At 42.2% G+C, this 16,495-nt stretch overlaps 2 protein-coding genes and 1 pseudogene across 3 annotated transcripts in view; 1 reads left to right on the plus strand and 2 right to left on the minus strand.

The window, feature by feature from the left end:
• Window positions 1-2,059: 2,059 nt before the first annotated feature.
• Window positions 2,060-4,550, minus strand: FGFBP3 (fibroblast growth factor binding protein 3). Its single transcript, XM_032432453.1, has 2 exons — window positions 4,384-4,550; window positions 2,060-4,079 (listed from the first exon to the last, which is right to left on the minus strand). Exon 2 carries the CDS (start codon window positions 3,997-3,999, stop codon window positions 3,229-3,231), a length of 771 nt encoding a protein of 256 aa, XP_032288344.1. The 5' UTR covers window positions 4,000-4,079; window positions 4,384-4,550; the 3' UTR covers window positions 2,060-3,228.
• A 6,954-nt stretch (window positions 4,551-11,504) lies between these two features.
• Window positions 11,505-12,039, minus strand: LOC116649587 (annotated as a pseudogene).
• Window positions 12,040-15,153: 3,114 nt separating this feature from the next.
• BTAF1 (B-TFIID TATA-box binding protein associated factor 1) overlaps window positions 15,154-16,495 on the plus strand; it is a 107,024-nt gene continuing 105,682 nt past the window's right edge. For both annotated transcript variants that reach the window (XM_032432206.1, XM_032432207.1), the window contains exon 1: window positions 15,154-15,468. In XM_032432206.1, the coding sequence (XP_032288097.1) occupies window positions 15,455-15,468 (14 nt within the window). In that variant the 5' untranslated portion in view covers window positions 15,154-15,454. The remainder of the gene's footprint in view (window positions 15,469-16,495) is intronic.

A 16,495-nucleotide genomic window follows, 5' to 3' on the forward strand; every position in this document is an offset into this window, starting at 1 on the left:
CATGATCTCGGTGTCCTGGGATAGAGCCCCGGGTCAGGCTCCCCACTCAGCAGGGAGTCTGCTTCTCCTTCTCCCTTTGCCCCTCCTCCTGCTCATGTTCTCTCTCTCTCTCAAATAAATAAATGAAATCTTTAAAAATAAAGACAAGCAAACTGGGTATAGAGTACATGGGTGTAATTCCACTTTTGCCTTCTATCTCTGTGCTAAATAATTTGGGAAGTACAAGAGAATAAGATGGTTCAACACTTTTAATAAATTCTCTGTCTCCAATAGACTGAGTGACAGATGTCTTGCTACTTCTGATGCCCATGCTGATCCCAGCTCTGACAGTAAACTCGGAGGTGCCCTGGCAACTTTCCCTTCTTTAAAAAAAAAAAAAAAAGATTTTATTTTTAAGTAATCTCTACACTCCATGTGGGGCCCTTACTCAAGACCCCAAGATCAAGAGCCACACACTCCACTCCAATTGAGCCAACCAGGTGCCCCTCCCCCTCTTGATGGCACCTGCCGGGGGAGAATACCCAAGTTCTCCCTGTCCATCCTCCTCATTATTTTAGACATTTTGATCCTGTCTTCTCCCACCTACAGATTCGTCCTTCTGGCCCAGCCTTCCAAATCTTTCTAGATGCTCCAGATACAGAAGCCTTCTCTACTTCCCTGGCTATTTCAGTTGTCTTTCTCTGGAGCTTTTCCAACTCCATAATCTATCTTGGGGTATAACATGTAATACTGTACACAGAGTAGTTGTTGATTTTCACGTGTTATTATCACTGTGCAAAACGATGTATAGGATTCTGGAGTGCGAGTAGTGTGCGATAGGAACCTCAGATTTAACCTAGCCTAACTCCCCTCGATGTACATATTGGAGACATTGGGACTTAGTCAAAGTCACTCCAGAAGCTGATGGCAGGATGTGTCCATTTCCCTTTCACTGCAAAAAGAGAATATCAGTCCGTATTCTGTTCTTGAGATGAAGTCCTCGTATAGTTCTTCTTAAAGAGTAAAGGATCAAAAGCAGTAGCAATCTGCATCGTGTACTTGGGCCTAGAATTTGGCCTTTCCTTCTTTCATAGAAGTAAGTTTATTAGACTGTCAAAGGGCACACAAGAAGGATTGGCACTTGTCTTGTATGGAGAGGTAAAACTATCATTCTAGCTATGGTTCTAGACAGGGGTGTTTCATTTCTAATACGCTTCTTTGATGACATCCAAATTTTGCCAAACTTTTTAAAGAAAGTGTACATTGGTCCCTATCTTAAGGGAATGGTCTCTAGCTACTCTGAACTTCCTTTCTCTGGCCAAGATGAATTTTATCTAATGGTCAATGTTACTCAGAATGTGACCTAATAAACCTGGCCTGGAACAATGTGCAATCTGAATATTTTGCCAATTGTATGAATATAAGAATCTACAGAATAGGTAAGAGTTAACATTTCCTAGAGGCTGGTCAAAGAGGAAAGAGTTCAGGAGATGTTTACTATCTGTAAGACTGTTACCTTTACCACTATTTTGAAGGGAAGGGTGTGAGAAGAACAGATGGTCAGCAAAAAAGTAAAAGCCTTATATCTATCAGGGGCTTAAATGTCTTATGGGCTCAGGCTTGTAATATAAATGAATAAAGTTTATTGATAAGATTTGTAGGAGCAGTGCAGAGAACTCTAGAAAACATGCCTCATCTAAAGGGGGCAGCCAATATTTAGTGTCAGCCAATTGTTGCCATATGGGAAGGGAGGTCCAAATGTTTGCAGGTCTAATTTTTTTTTAAAGATTTTTATTTATTTATTTGACGCAGAGAGAGAGATAGTGAGAGAGAGAGATAGTGAGAGAGAGAGAGAGCACAAGCAGGGGGAGAGGCAGACAGAGGCAAAGGGAGAAGCAGGCTTCCTGCTGAGCAGGGAGCCCAATGCGGGGCTCCATCCCAGGACCCCGGGATCATGACCTGAGCCAAAGGCAGCCGCTTAACTGACTGAGCCACCCAGGCGCCCTTGCAGATCTAATTTTTTAAGAGAATTCAGAAATCTGAATTTTTACATGAAATTTTTAAATTTTTAAATGCTGGCAACAAATCTAAATTGGGAGGGAAGAAGAAGAGGAAAAATGAAAGAGAACAACATGCAGGCCAAGCAGAGCAATGATACAACCCAGGTTTTGCCAGTTTGTCACTCTTGCTTTATGCAGACTGCTTGTCTTTTCCTAACAACTGGGGACATGTTTGGGAACTTACTTCAAGGTATACTCAGAACTATATTATATGCAGTCAGAATTTCCATTGCCCTGCCAGTTCTTTAAATCAAGTCATACAGTTTTTATTGAGCACCTAACATGTGCAAAGTTATCATTACATCTTACTTAAAATGAAATATGTTAACAATTAATTACATGAAACAGAGATATAACTTCCGTAATGGCCCAAATGACTCTGAGATACATGCTTAATTTCAGCTATCTTTTTAAAAAAATATGATCAGATATAAAGAGAATTCTTTTTAGAAACCTATGTGAGCACTACAATTCACCTCTGAATTTAAAAGGTTAATGGGAAAGTTTCAAAAGAACATAAGGCATCCCTGTGTTTAAAAGTAACACTTCTAAAAGAATCCAAGGGCAACCACCCTGAAAACCTTCTCATTGGAGGCAGTTTGGACCTCTGAATGGCTTCTATCCCAACAGAGGTCATCTATGACACCAAGCAGTACCCAAGTTCATACTAATTCCAAAAGGAAAAAAAAAAAAGTTGGGAATCTTGTCATCTGATTGGGTGAGAAGTCACTAAACAATTTAACCCGGCTCAGGCTACCAATCGCTCGTGACGACATTTTAATATAAACGTGTTAAACAATATACATAGTATCCTGCTTCCCACATGAGATTTACATCGCTTTCGTCACTTTTCCCCCTTACTTTTTTTCCAGCCTTCCTCTGTGCTCGTCTCTCTCCCAGTCTACGGTTTTTGTACACTTAAGGTATGCCTACTTCTGTTTCCACTATTTCTTCTGCTCTTCATCGGGGTCGGACTTTTCAAAAAATTAAACGTCTCTGCTGTCTCAGAGATTCTCCATACCCCTTACACTCCCATCCCGAGGCCCATCCCCTCCCACCTCCCCAGCCCCATTCTAGAACCTGGACTCCCCACGCTCCATCCCTTATCTCTTGGCCTAAGATGCCCTCAACGTCTCCTCCCCGGCTGCGTACCTCCCCCCACCCACGTTCCTCCCCGGGCCGGGCAGCCTCAGCCATTCCAGAAATTGACAAAGAAGTTGCAAAGGGAGTGCCACTTCTCAGCACAGTAGGTCTCCGTGAGCTTTGCGTTCTCGTCCAACCCGTCGGGATCCGGCCGGGTCCCCAGGGCGCGCTCCTCTTCTGGGTCCGAGGCCGCCTTCCTCTTGCCCGCTTTGGCCTTCTCAGAGGGCTTTCCCCTGGGAGACTTGCTCGCGGGAAGTCGGGCCCCTCCGGCGGGGGCGGGGGCTGGCTCCCGGAGCCGCCCCCGGCTCCTGACCGGGGGCTCGGGATCCCGGGGGAAGCCGGCCGCGGTGGGGCGCACGGGTGAGGACCCGTGGGGCACCAGGCGCAGCTCGGCGCCGTGGCCCTTCTTGCCAGCGCACAGGCGAGCCTTGAGCGGAGCGGGGTCCTGGCACGGCCGCCGCTTCCTGCGCAGCCGTCCCAGCACCTGCTTCCAGTAGTGCGAGCCGCGGGCGGCGTAGGCGGCGCAGCGCTCGGGCTCCCCGCGGTAGGCGCACTGCTGGAGCGCCCCGGCCGGGTCCAGGCAGCGCAGCGCCAGCTCGCTCCCCGCCGCGGGCCCTGGGAGCTCCCGCAGGAGCTGCCAGCTGCACGCGTGCCGCTCGCGGCTGAGGAAGCGGCCGGACGAGCCGCCAGCGGGACCCGAGGCCGGCTCCGCCGCGCTGCCTGCCGCCCCCTGGTCTCTCCGGGCGGCCGCGAGGAGGCAGCCACCCAGCAGCAGCAGCAGCAGCGACAGCGACGCTCGCAGCCTCAGAGGACTCATGGTCCGCGCTCAGGTCGGGTCTTCCGGGACGCCTGGGCGCTTCAGTGGTGGCTGGGCCAGGAGAGCAGCATCCCTCGGACCTGGGGACAGGGGCAGAGACGGCTGCTGCAAATGCGTCTACGAAGTCCCCTTCCCGTACCGTCTACGGTTCCCATACGCTGGTTTCCAGTGGGCAGCAGCAGCCTGAGAGAGACCCTCTGAGAAAATCGCTTACTGTCTAAATAATCGTTTTTATATCTTTCTGAAACCCGTGCAAAGACGAAAGCAAAGCGATGCCTGAAAATTGCCACCTCCACACCCTCCCATCTTCACTCTCCGATAAACTACAAAATCATTTCAGATTGCTATTGGGAAACATGCATTTTTACTGCACTCTGAACTTACCGAGTTCTAGGAGAGGTGGTGGAGTCTTATTAGGGTAGAGGGAATGACTGCATGAGAGATTAGTCCGTTTTCGCCGGCTCGCAGTGAATGAACGTGTTATGAATGGGACAGGAGGGGCCTCCCCCACTCTGCCCCTCCCAGACTTCTCTCACACTGGGAGATTTCCCCCCGCCACCACCACCACACACATACCCCCCCCCAAATGTATGAGAGAAGTGACACTGTGACATGAAATATCAATCTTGTATTTAGCTTCCGATGTTCAAAAGAATCACGCAAATTTTAACAAGTCATTCTTTTCTTTCCGTTTACATATTTAATCATCCGGACATGAAGTTAAACAGAAAGATCTAAGTTTTTAACGGTTAAACAAAAATTTCATGTTAGAAACAAAACAATTGTCAATATTCTAAACCAGGCACTACACTCTCTTCTTCATATCATTCTGAGTTCTGTGTTCTCACCCAGCCTTTGATAGTCGTTCTTATCCTAATAATGTAACCTTAATCCTAATAACTGTTAACTACTAATAAAAACATGCTCTCTTTTATTAATATACCATAGTGTCCTGCAGTTCACTCAGGGTGGGCATTTGGGTTTTGGATTATTCTTAGGTATTATTAAATCAATTATAAACTGCTTGCAAAAATTAGAAGTTTAAAAAATAATTTATTTGGATTATAGTTAGCAGGTAATATTACCAATTCAAATGGTGCAATCTTTAAGAGTTGCTGTGTTCTTGAATCTTGAGAATTTTATATTTAAGCAAAGCTTAAAATATTCCATCATCTTTTTAAAAAAATATTCTCAGTAACAAATGTGTTTTTTTTCATTTCAAGAGTTTTTATACTACTTTACAATTGTTTTATACATGTGAGTACTTTCCTAAAATAATTACCCAAGATGTCAAGAAGTCTCAGTATATTTCCTAATGTTTTGTTGCAGATTATATTTTCTATTACTGAACTCACTTTTGATATTGTATTTGAACAGTTATAATTTGATCTACTATAAAAACCAAAATATTTCAGAATTAGAAGAATATATTTAAATATATATTAGCATATATTAAATATATAGTAGTGTATATTGACCTAAGAAAGGAAATTTTTACTACTCTGGTGAGATCAGAAAGATTAAATGACTTATGAGGTCACACATAATTTAGTGATAAAGCCACATGCCACCTGACTTTCAGGGATCAATAATCTTTACATTTCAGGGGCGCCTGGGTGGCTCAGTTGGTTAAGCGTCTGCCTTCGGCTCAGGTCATGATCTCAGGGTCCTGGGATAGAGTCCTACATCGGGCTCCCTGGTTAGCAGGGAGTCTGCTTCTCCCTCTCTCCACTCAAGCTCTCTCTCTGTCTCTCTCAAATAGATAAATAAAATCTTTAAAAAAAATAGTCTTTACATTTCAGCTTTGTATTACACTGTTATCACTTTCAAAGTTAGTTATGTTTTTGTTACATCAATCTGATTTATAATGAAAAGCAATTAGTACCTATTAGGTTAACAAATATTAATGTAAGTTTCATAAACAAGAGTAGCTTACTGGGGCGCCTGGGTGGCTCAGTCCTTAAGCATCTGCTTTCGGCTCAGGTCATGATCCCAGGGTCCTGGGATGGAGCCCCACATCTGGTTCCCTGCTCAGCGGGAAGCCTGCTTCTCCCTCTCCCACTCCCCCTGCTTGTGTTCCTGCTCTCGCTAACTCTCTCTCTGTCAAATAAATAAATAAAATCTTAAAAAAAAAAAAAAAAGGAGTAGCTTACTAATGTACTTCAAAGATGGAAACCGTCTCTTTCCCAGAAAACTGTATTTGTAGGAGTAAAGCACTGATGAGGAGAGTTAGAGGCTTTTGTCTGTTGCTCTGGCTTTACTTACTGTTACCAGCTACCGAACTGAATTGGAAGAGTTTTTCAGCTAAATAGTGACATCTTGTGACATGCACACTAATTACAATGAAAAAGTTCATTATCTGGAAAGTCATCATCGTTAAGAGAGATATTCCAGAGACCAAGCTTTCTGTCAGAAACATTGTTCACCGAGGAAAAGGGACACACAGATGTGCTTTGCCACATCAAAAAGAGGTATGTCTTACTACAAGTTACATTTTATTTTAAGATTTCACTTATTTATATTGAGAGAGAGCTCATGAGCGCAATCCGGGGTCGGGGGCAGGTGCAGAGGGAGAGGGAGAGAAAGAACATCAAGCAGACTCCACGCTGAGCACAGAGCCCAATGCAGGCTCAATCTCACTACCCTGAGATCATGACCTGAGCCTAAATCAAGAGTCCAATGCTCAACCCACTGAGCCACCAAGGTGCCCCCCACAAGTTACTTTTTGTAAGCTGTGGTCACAACATTTGCCATTTTAACCATTCTTCAGTGTACAGTTCAGTGGCATAAGTACATTCACACTGTTGTGAAGCCATCACCACCATCCAGCTCCAGAACATTCTTTATTTTCCAAATGTACCCATTAAACAATAACTCCTCGTGTCTTCCTTCCTCCACCTCCTGGTAACCGTCATTCAACGTTCTGTTTCTATGAATTTAACTACTCTAGGCACCTCACAGAAGTGGAATCATACAGTTTTTGTCCTTTTAGGATTGGCTTATTTCACTCAGCAGAATGTTTTCAAGGTTATTCCATGTTGTAGCGTTTGTCAGAATTTTCTTCCTATTTAAGGCTGAGTAATATTCCACTGTATGTATATACCACCTATTAATCTATTAAGGGGCTCTTGAGCTGCTTCCACCTTTTGGCTCTTGTGAATAATGCTGCTCTGAATATGGCTGTACAAATATCTGTTTGAGTTCCTGCTTTCAATTCTTTTGGGTATTTACCCAGAGTGGAATTAATGGGTCACATGGTAATTTTATTTTTAACTTTTTAAATTTATTTTTTTTTTTAAGATTTTTTTAAATTTATTTGACACAGAGAGACACAGCGAGAGAGGGAACACAAGCAGGGGGAGTGTGAAAGGGAGAAGCAGACTTCCTGCGGAGCAGAGAGCCCAATGCGGGGCTCCATCCCAGGACCCTGGGATCATGACCTGAGCCGTAGGCAGACGCTTAATGACTGAGCCACTCAGGCGCCCCTAACTTTTTTAAAATAAGGATTTTATATATTTATTTGAGACAGAGAGAGCACGCATGAGAGAGAGAGAGCAAGTGAGCAAGCAAGCACGGGGGGGAGGGGCAGAGGGAGAGGGAGAAGCAGATTCCCTGCTGAGCAAGGAGCCTAATGCTGTGGGGCTCAATCCCAGGACCCCAAGATCATGATCTGAGCCGAAGGCAGACACTTAACTGACTGAGCCACCCAGGAACCCCTACTTTTAACTTTTTGAGGAACCTCCATACTGTTTCCCATAATGTCTGCACCATTTTACATTCCTGCCAACAGTGCACAAGTGTTCCAATTTCTCCAAATCCTTGCCAATACGTGTTGTTGTTTGTTTGCTTGCTTGCTTGGTTTTGTTTTTATGATAGCCATCCTAATGGGTGTGAAGTGATATCTCATTGTGGTTTTCATTGGCATTTCTCTAATGATTAGTGATGTTGAGCATGTTTTTCTTCTGCTTATTGGCCATTTGTATCTCTTCTTTGTAATATGTCTGTTGAAGTCCTTTGCCCATGTTTTCAATGAGCTTGTTTTACTGTTGTTGTTGAGTTATAGTTCTTTATATATATAGATATTATATATTCTAGATATTAACCCCTTTAAAAAAATTTTTTTAAGATTTTATTTTTAAGTAATCTCTACCCCCAACATGGGACTCGAACTCACAACCCTGAGATCAAGAGTTGCATGCTCCACCAACTGAGCCAGGCAAGTGCTCCTAAATATTAACCTCTTATGGATATATGATTTGCAATATTTTCTCCCACTCTGTAGGTTGTCTTTTATTCTGTTGATAGCGTCCCTTGATGTACAAGAGTTTTAAATTTTGATGTAGTCCAAGGGAAGACATTTTTTAAAATATCATGATGTGAGATGTGTAAGAAAGCATGAAATAAATATTTTAATATTGATTTAAAAAGTAATCTTGTTTGCATCAGTGATCCAACAGGTCTGTTTGGATTCATACCATATGCCACCTAATAGTTTAGAATGGGGTGAATTTCTTGGTAATTTTAGTGATTAACTTCTTAGTCCTGCCCTGTGAATAATACAAAGGAAATATATTACCATAAGGAACTATGTAGCACCTCCTTCCCTTCTAGAGAAGGTTAGCTGCAGCACCTGACCCACAAACTTCTATGGTGAATAGGCCTCCTGCCTCTTGGGTCTCCCTTCCTCCCTCTCTCCTTCCCTCCCTCCCTCTCTCTCTCTTTCTTTCTTTCTATCTCTACACACAATGTGGAGTTTGAACTCACAATCCTGAGATCAAGAGTTGCGTTCTCTACCGACTGAGCCACCCAGGTGCCCCAGGTTTCTTAAGACTACATAATTCTTTCTGCATGTAAAATCAGCTTTGCATAGTTCAATATTCAAATTTTCTTTATTTCTTCAGTATTTGCCTAATCTTGCAAATTATAATATAAGCTTTCTAGGCAAGGATAACTTTTTTAGTTCTTTTGTACCTAATACAATGCTCAAGGCAAAAAGCTGATTGCTTGAACTCTCACATATTGCTGGTAGGAGCATAAAGTGGTGCAACCACTATAGAAAACTGTTTGACATTTTCTTGTAGAGTTACATACACTGCGATCCAACCATCCTTCTTCTAGGTATTTACCCAATGTAAATGAAAACATATGACCACAAAAAGGTAAAAGAATATTTGTAGCACTTTATTCATTGTAATAGCCCCAGAGTGGAAACAACCTAATTATCCATCAACAAGTGAGTGGATAAACAAATTGTAATAAAAATCTGCTTATTACTCAGCAATAAAAAGGAATGAACTGCTGCAGCATGCAACAGTGTGAATTAATCTCAAAACCACAGTGTTGATCAAATGAAGCCAGGCACAAAAGAGCCCATATTGTGTGATTGCATCTATATAAAATTCTACAGCAAATGAAACTAATCAATGATGGAAAAAAATTAGAATAGAGCTGCCTCTGGGGGATGAGTGGTGGCTTGTGTTACCCAGGAAGGGATATAAAGGAACTTTCTAGGGGTTATATATTTCTACATAGTATATATCTATATTCTATATTTTCTACATATTTTATTTTGATAGAGGTTTAGGTTACACCTAAGATTTATATATTTTGTTGTATGTCAATTTTACCTAAAAAAGAAGCCAAACCTGTAAATAATTATTCAACCTAAGTTAATGATATCAATGTTGAGTGTTTAGGGATAAAGTGTATTGATGCTTGCTACTTATTTTTAAATGTATAAAAAATCTGGATGATATGAATAGAGGGAAATAAGTAGTAGTTATGTTATAAAACTAATATAATAAAATATTAATTATAGAATCTAGGTCATAGGTATATGGGTGTTCACTGCATAATTTTTTCAACTTTTTTTGTATTTTTGAAATATTTTACAATAAATGTAAAAAATAGAGAATAACAAAAACAATTTTAAAAATTATATTCCTACAGTTAAGAATTAACATATATTAATATCTTGTTATATTTGTGTTCCACAATTTTTTTAAGGAAAAAATGTCACATGACTCTTCCATTTTCATTACCCCTATCAAATCCCATTTTCCTCCTGCCCCACTCCCAGCCAGGATAGCCTGCATTTTATCATAAGTTTGGGGCATATTCTTTCAATACACTTGCAATAATTTTATATTTGTTTATGCACATATATGTAAAGCTCATGTCAAGCACACTCATTGCAAGGGAGCTTGGCTGGCTGAGTCTGTAGCATGTAAACTCTTGATCTTGGGATTGTAAGTTCAAGCCCCACATTAGGTGTGGAGATTCTTAAAAATAAAATATTAAAAAAAAAAGTATGTTCATTGCAGCTTCATTTATAATAGTGCAAAATTGGAAAAACCTAAGTATCAGTAAAGAAGTGAATAAATTAAGGACTTTCATATAATGGACTAGATCTTGGAAACATAATGTTAATTAATTAGTTAAACATGAGCTTATAAATGATACTTTTTGTTCTTTATGGATACACATATATATAGCAAAATGATAAAAACATGGACAGGAAGTATATACACAAACTTCATAAGTTATTTCTGGGAAGGTAGGGAGGAGAATGGGATTATGGCATTTTGCACCATATACATTAAGGAAAATTTGAAACAAACAAAAAGAACTTTAGTCAAACTCCCCTTCCTCCTCCAGCTTTATTGGATAGTTTAAAATTACATTTCTATTTTCTAGGACTTCAGTTGCTTTTTTCCATCTGACTTTTAAAAACTGAAACACAGTTGTCTAAGTGATATAGTACACAAAAATAACAGCGTGATTTCTGTGAAAATGCATTTCTCTGCAATTCCTGAATAACTCCAAATTATGCTAACTCTGAGCATAAATGTTTACTCTGGGTTTTAGACTTAGTCTTTGAAAAAAATGTGTTCTAAACCTTTGCCATCACCTTGTGTATATCCAGCCTCAGTGCTGTGATGAAGTTGTTCCTGTTTGGGCCTTTATCTCAATTTTTCTCACACAGCCATTAACACACATTTGTCTTTTTATTTTGTTTACTCCCACTCAACTGTATGTTCTATGTAGGGCTTCATACAGATGTTACTTGATATTATTTAATAGCTACGGGGTCAGACAATCCAAGGCCATCATTATGCTAAACCTTTAAGTTATTTATGGAAACTCATAGATACTTCCAGAATTGTTTTTACTTCCTACATGGGAACATATCCAAGAAATGCAGATCAGGCTTACTGGTCTGACTCAACTCTTCCCATTCATCAATTCCTATTCACCAGTGGGGCGGAAAGGGGTTCTTTAGCAAAGCATTATACATAGCACCTCTAGCAAACTAAACATAAACTTTTTTTTTTTTTTGGTAGTTAAATGCAGAAAGTCGATTTTTTCCCATTTTCTCCTTCTACATGGCAAGTAAAATTCACTGGCCTGGGAGTAGACTCTGCCAACCTTTGGCCAGTGAAGAGGATTCAGAGAAAATAATACAACCATCAATCAGAAAAAGGAGGGGCAACAAAGGAAAATAATTAAGCTGTGGCTTCCATCGTGCGTTCCTGTGCAAGGTGCCCTGACTCACCACAGTGCTAACAGTTGACTTCACTTGTTCTCCTGCAGTTGATGGCTATGTGACCAGTTTCACCACACCTATCATGCTTCACTTTGGAGCAGTCTTTCTGAATGTATCCAAATTGTCCACAAGAACAGCACTTCTGCTCATCCTCATGGTCACAGTCATGAGCCAGACGGCCTGGTTTGCCACAGTTGTAGCAGCATTGCTCTCTTTCTCTCTCTCTCTCTCTTTCTCTCGGGCTCCTGGCAGTCCTTGGTCATGTGGCCACGTCTACCGCAGTTACAGCAGGCATCCTCTTGAAGATCACAATCATCGGCAAGATAACCAGACTCACCAGTGATAACAGGTGTCTGGAGGAGATAAGGAACCAAACTGGAAACTTTCCACCTCTGCCACAGCTTCTCATTCCATGACCATGGCCTCCACTACTAGGGCATTCCTGGGCCTCCATAGCCAGATCATCCACACTTGAAACACTCATTGCTGCTCATGGCTGCAGTTAGATCTTCGGTGTCTGAGCAGGCCTGCAGTGGTGGACACTCAGACACAGGCCCAGGGAAGGCCTGCCACTGATTTTTGAAACCACCTTTCTGGTGGTAAAAAATGACAGCTAATATCTATTTAGCACTTAGTATTTTTTAAGTGTATCATGTATTGCTCATTTAACCCTTACCATAACTTTACAGAGTACAGGTTTGTAATCCATTATTTATAATTCTGAAACTGGAAAGGGTCTAAAAACCATATTTAAAAAATTCTTTTGGCAGCAAAACCTGACCTGAACTGGCTTGCAGCTATTTACAGTCTTTGATTTATTCCTCTTACTATGGCTGGCTATTCATATGTTTTGCTGCAGAGCTATAAATGTATTTGATTATAGGGTGCTGCCCTAGAAGCTGTTGGGTGTGACATAATACAAGGTATATGCACTGGATTACTAAATCCAATCAAAACCTAAAATCTAAATCTAAATCTAAATCTAAATCTAAATCTAAATCTAAATCTAAATCTAAATCTAAATCTAAAAAAACTCTAAATTCAGAAAACCACCTGGCAGGGATTTCAAATATGTGTTGTGGACCAGTATGATGATCATCACCATTTTACAGATGAGACATAGAAGTTAAGTCACTCACTCAAGGTCACATAGTTAACAAAAAGAAAAATCAATGTAGTTAATAATAATTTTGCATGCTTATTGTGGCAGTCACTTGGTTAAATGCATTTTATTCATTATCTCATTTAATACTCACTGCCACTGTAGGAGGTCCTATTCCCATTTCATGGGTGAAGGAACTGGAGCTTAGAAAGGTCATACAACTCCCTTGGACACACAGCTGTTAAGTGTGGTGAGGAAGGATTTAAAAACAAGACAGTCTGACATCAATATATTCGATTATTACACTATCCCTTACAAATCTATGATACTAGCCATTTCCTCTCTTCTAAATGTCATTTCAAACTATATATCTACTTATCTCTGGACATTAAAGAGTAAGATTTTTAATATATATATATCAGATAATTTTAGTCACACGTTAAAACTCTCCTATGACTTTCTACTGCATCTAGAGTAAAATCCAAATTCCTTACAATGGCCCCTTTCTATCTCCTAGTTCATCTCCCCACACAGCCGACTTTCCTTAGGCTTTTACACTAGGTGTATCCTCTACCTGGAAGTCTCCCCAGATCTTCACACAGCTGGCTCCCTCTTGTCATTCAGGCCTCAAGTTTTTCCCTAATTACCGAGTCTAGAGTCTCTAATCACCCTATTTATCCCATCATTCTGCTTTACATGGAATATAAACATGACATTTTCTTGTTTATCTGTTTACCCTTTTTCCTTCCATTAGGATGTAAGTTCACCAAAGTGAACACCCTGTCTGTTTTGGTTTCTTTTGAAGCTCTAATCTCTGGTAGAGTTCAGCAAGTGGTAGGTACTTAATTTTGGCTGAATGAATGAATGTAGTACACAATCAGTTAAGTAGTATGTGCTTTTTAGTTTCAGTGGTGGGAAATACATTGAGAAGGTGGGTGTGAGAAGACTGTGAAATGTGAAGATACTTGAACATCAGCTTAATTGGATTTTGCCTAACAGTACAAACAGTGCCTGACACAGAGCAGGTGCCAAATAAATATTTGTTGAATGAATGAACAACAGTAAATATTACTAACTTGGATCGTGGGCAAATTACTTAAACTTTCTGAGCTTAGTTTCCTCACCTCTAAATTAAAGATTAATGGGTGCCTGGCTGGCTCAGTTGGTAGGGCATGGGACTCTTGATCTTGGGGTTGTGAGTTTGAGCCCCATGTTGGGTGTAGAGATTACTTAAAAATAAAATCCCCCCCAAAAATAAATTGAAAGTTAAAACTCACTTTACAGGGTTGGCCTAGGAATTATAGGAGATAATGCATGCCAAATGCCTACCACATAGCAGGCACTTAAGTTCGTTTCTTTTCCCTTACATTTATATACTACTTTATGGTTTATAAAGCTCTTGTAAGCTTTCCTAGATACATGACCTCATTTTATTTCCATAACCTTCTATGGTACTTCTCACTAGCTTCATTTTATAGATGAAAAGCAGACTCAGGGGTTGAGACAGACTCTTCAGGTAATGAGAAGCCAGTGGACAAATTCTATATGCAGAGTGACATGATAAAAGCAGTGGTTTTGTGTGCGTGTGTTTTTAAAGATTTTATTTATTTATTTGTTGGAGAGAGAGAGCACAAGCAGGGGGAGCGCCGACAGAGGGAGAGGGAGAAGCAGGCTCTCAGCTGAGCAGGGAGCCCGATGTGGGGCTCAATCCCAGGACCCTGGGATCTTGACCCCAGCAGAAGGCAGCCGCTTCACCGACTGAGCCACCCAGGCGCCCCCAAAGCAGTGTTTTTTGATATTGATCTCTTAGTGGTCTCTAAGATGGACTTGACTGAAGCTGGAAAAATAATACCTTTAGCCACTATCATAAAAATCAAGTTTAAGGTGGTAAGGACTTGCACTAAGTGACGGAAGAATGTTTAAAAGCCTAATGAATTAAGCGACTCAATAGCCAGATAAGCCAAAGAAAAAAGGGGCGGTGGCTGGGAATTTTCACATGGGGTTGAGAAAAATCATGTATCTATAACATAGACTACTGAGAAAACAAACTTAGTTTGGCAAAATGGTTGGCAGAAAGCCTTCTCTACGATAGCTATGCAGAACTTCTGGCGATTATGGCAAACACTGGAGCCCGTGCCCTAAGCGCCACTGCAGATCTTTCTTGCTTTCTCCCCTCCCACTGGCATCGCCACCTCGAGTAGAGCACCTAACTTCTTCAGGATCCTGTTTTCTCTAGCAGTCTGGTTCTATGAGGATCAAGGCAATAAGGAATTAAAAACTAAGTTTCTGAACTTCCAGAACCTTGGCTAAATCGCCTTTTTTCCATCTCTAGGAAATAAGTGTACCCTTATTTATCTCTCCTGCCTCGTTAACGACAACGAGCCACAAACATTTTCTTTCAAGCGCCACCGCCGAGCAGAAACTACTCCTACGCTTTCGCCTCACTCGCGCAGCGGAGGCCCTGGCGGTGAGCTGACGTCACTTCCGGCGCGCTGACGCTCAGTCCAGCGTGCCGACGCCTGCGTCAGCAAAGAGCGGGGCTGGGGGCCCCCGGTTTGAAGTCGTGCGGGTCGGAGGACTGCCGCCTCCGCCGCCGCCTCAGACCCCTGCTCCCCGGCCGCGGCGGGGACGAATTCGGGCAGGCGGCGGGGCAGATGCTCAAGGGCCCGCGGCGGGACGCCCCGCGACGCACCGGCCGCTCCCCTCTGACCGCGGCCTGGGCCTTCGCCGCTCTGCTCTCTGGAAACTAGCGCCTCAGCGGTGCGGCGCGTAGCTCGCGGGGAGCCCCGAACCGCCGGCGCCCGGCCATGGCGGTCTCCAGGTGGGTATTGCTCCTGAAGAGAGGACGGGAAGGTGGCCGAGGCGAGGCACGGTCTCCTCTCGGTGCCCACAGTCCTAGAAAGGAGCCGTTCCCATTGTCACTGGGCTCGGGCGCCTTCTTCCACCGACTTCGGAGTTCGCCTCTCGGTCTGTGAGGGTTTGGGCTCGAGTTACTCCTCGTAAATCCGTTCAAAAATGTCTTTTTCTTGTGGCCTGTGCCACGTTAGAACTAGTTTTTCTCTTTCCTCACCATGCTTCTCTTCTCTGGTTTCTCTTCCCCCTTTCAGTTCTAGAGCCTGTTACCTCTCTTAGTGTTCCTAAGGCTGATCCCTAACCTCCATTTCATGGGAAAACTTGGTAGTAACTGTCGAGGTTTGGGAGATTTGAATTACTATTATCCGAGTGAACTTCTAATTATGTTAGAAATTATTTATGGCTTTAGGGATATGTTCTTTCCTGAGGACTTTTTTCTTAGAGTGTAATTCTTTTGTTTAGCAGTAAACATTCAGTCGTCCGCACTGTAATCTTTGGCAAGTTCTTGTATTAGCACCGTCTTTCTTAACTAAGGCGTGAAAGATACCACAAATCTTAAATTACTTTATTTTTTTAAAAAGATAATATTTATTTATTTATTTGACAGAGACACAGCGAGAGAGGGAACACAAGCAGGGGGAGTGGGAGTGGGAGAGGGAGAAGCAGGCTTCCCGCGGAGCAGGGAGCCCGATGTGGGGCTCGATCCCAGGACCCTGGGACCATGACCTGAGCCGAAGGCAGACGCTTAACGACCGAGCCACCCAGGCGCCCCTTAAATTACTTTAAAGTGTTGCCTATCAACAGGAACGTCTAGGAAAACTGTAGAAAAGCCAACAAGACGTATAGCTATGGGAGGAAGGTCCCTTCCTCCAATGCGGTTAAGAATGGTGGGAAAACTTTGTTAGAGGTTTGATTTTGGAAATGTAGGTAGGGAATAGTCCCTCTGATAGCAATCAGGAATCACCAAGTTCACTAGAGTTGATGAGGTAAGTTTT

Source organism: Phoca vitulina, unplaced genomic scaffold (genome assembly GCF_004348235.1).
Source record: "Phoca vitulina isolate PV1807 unplaced genomic scaffold, GSC_HSeal_1.0 scaffold48, whole genome shotgun sequence".
Taxonomy (NCBI): domain Eukaryota; kingdom Metazoa; phylum Chordata; class Mammalia; order Carnivora; family Phocidae; genus Phoca; species Phoca vitulina.

Coding starts and splice junctions, on each gene's coding strand:
- FGFBP3 (XM_032432453.1), bottom strand. CDS start 3,999: ATGAGTCCTCTGAGGCTGCGAGCGTCGCTGTCGCTGCTGCTGCTGCTG.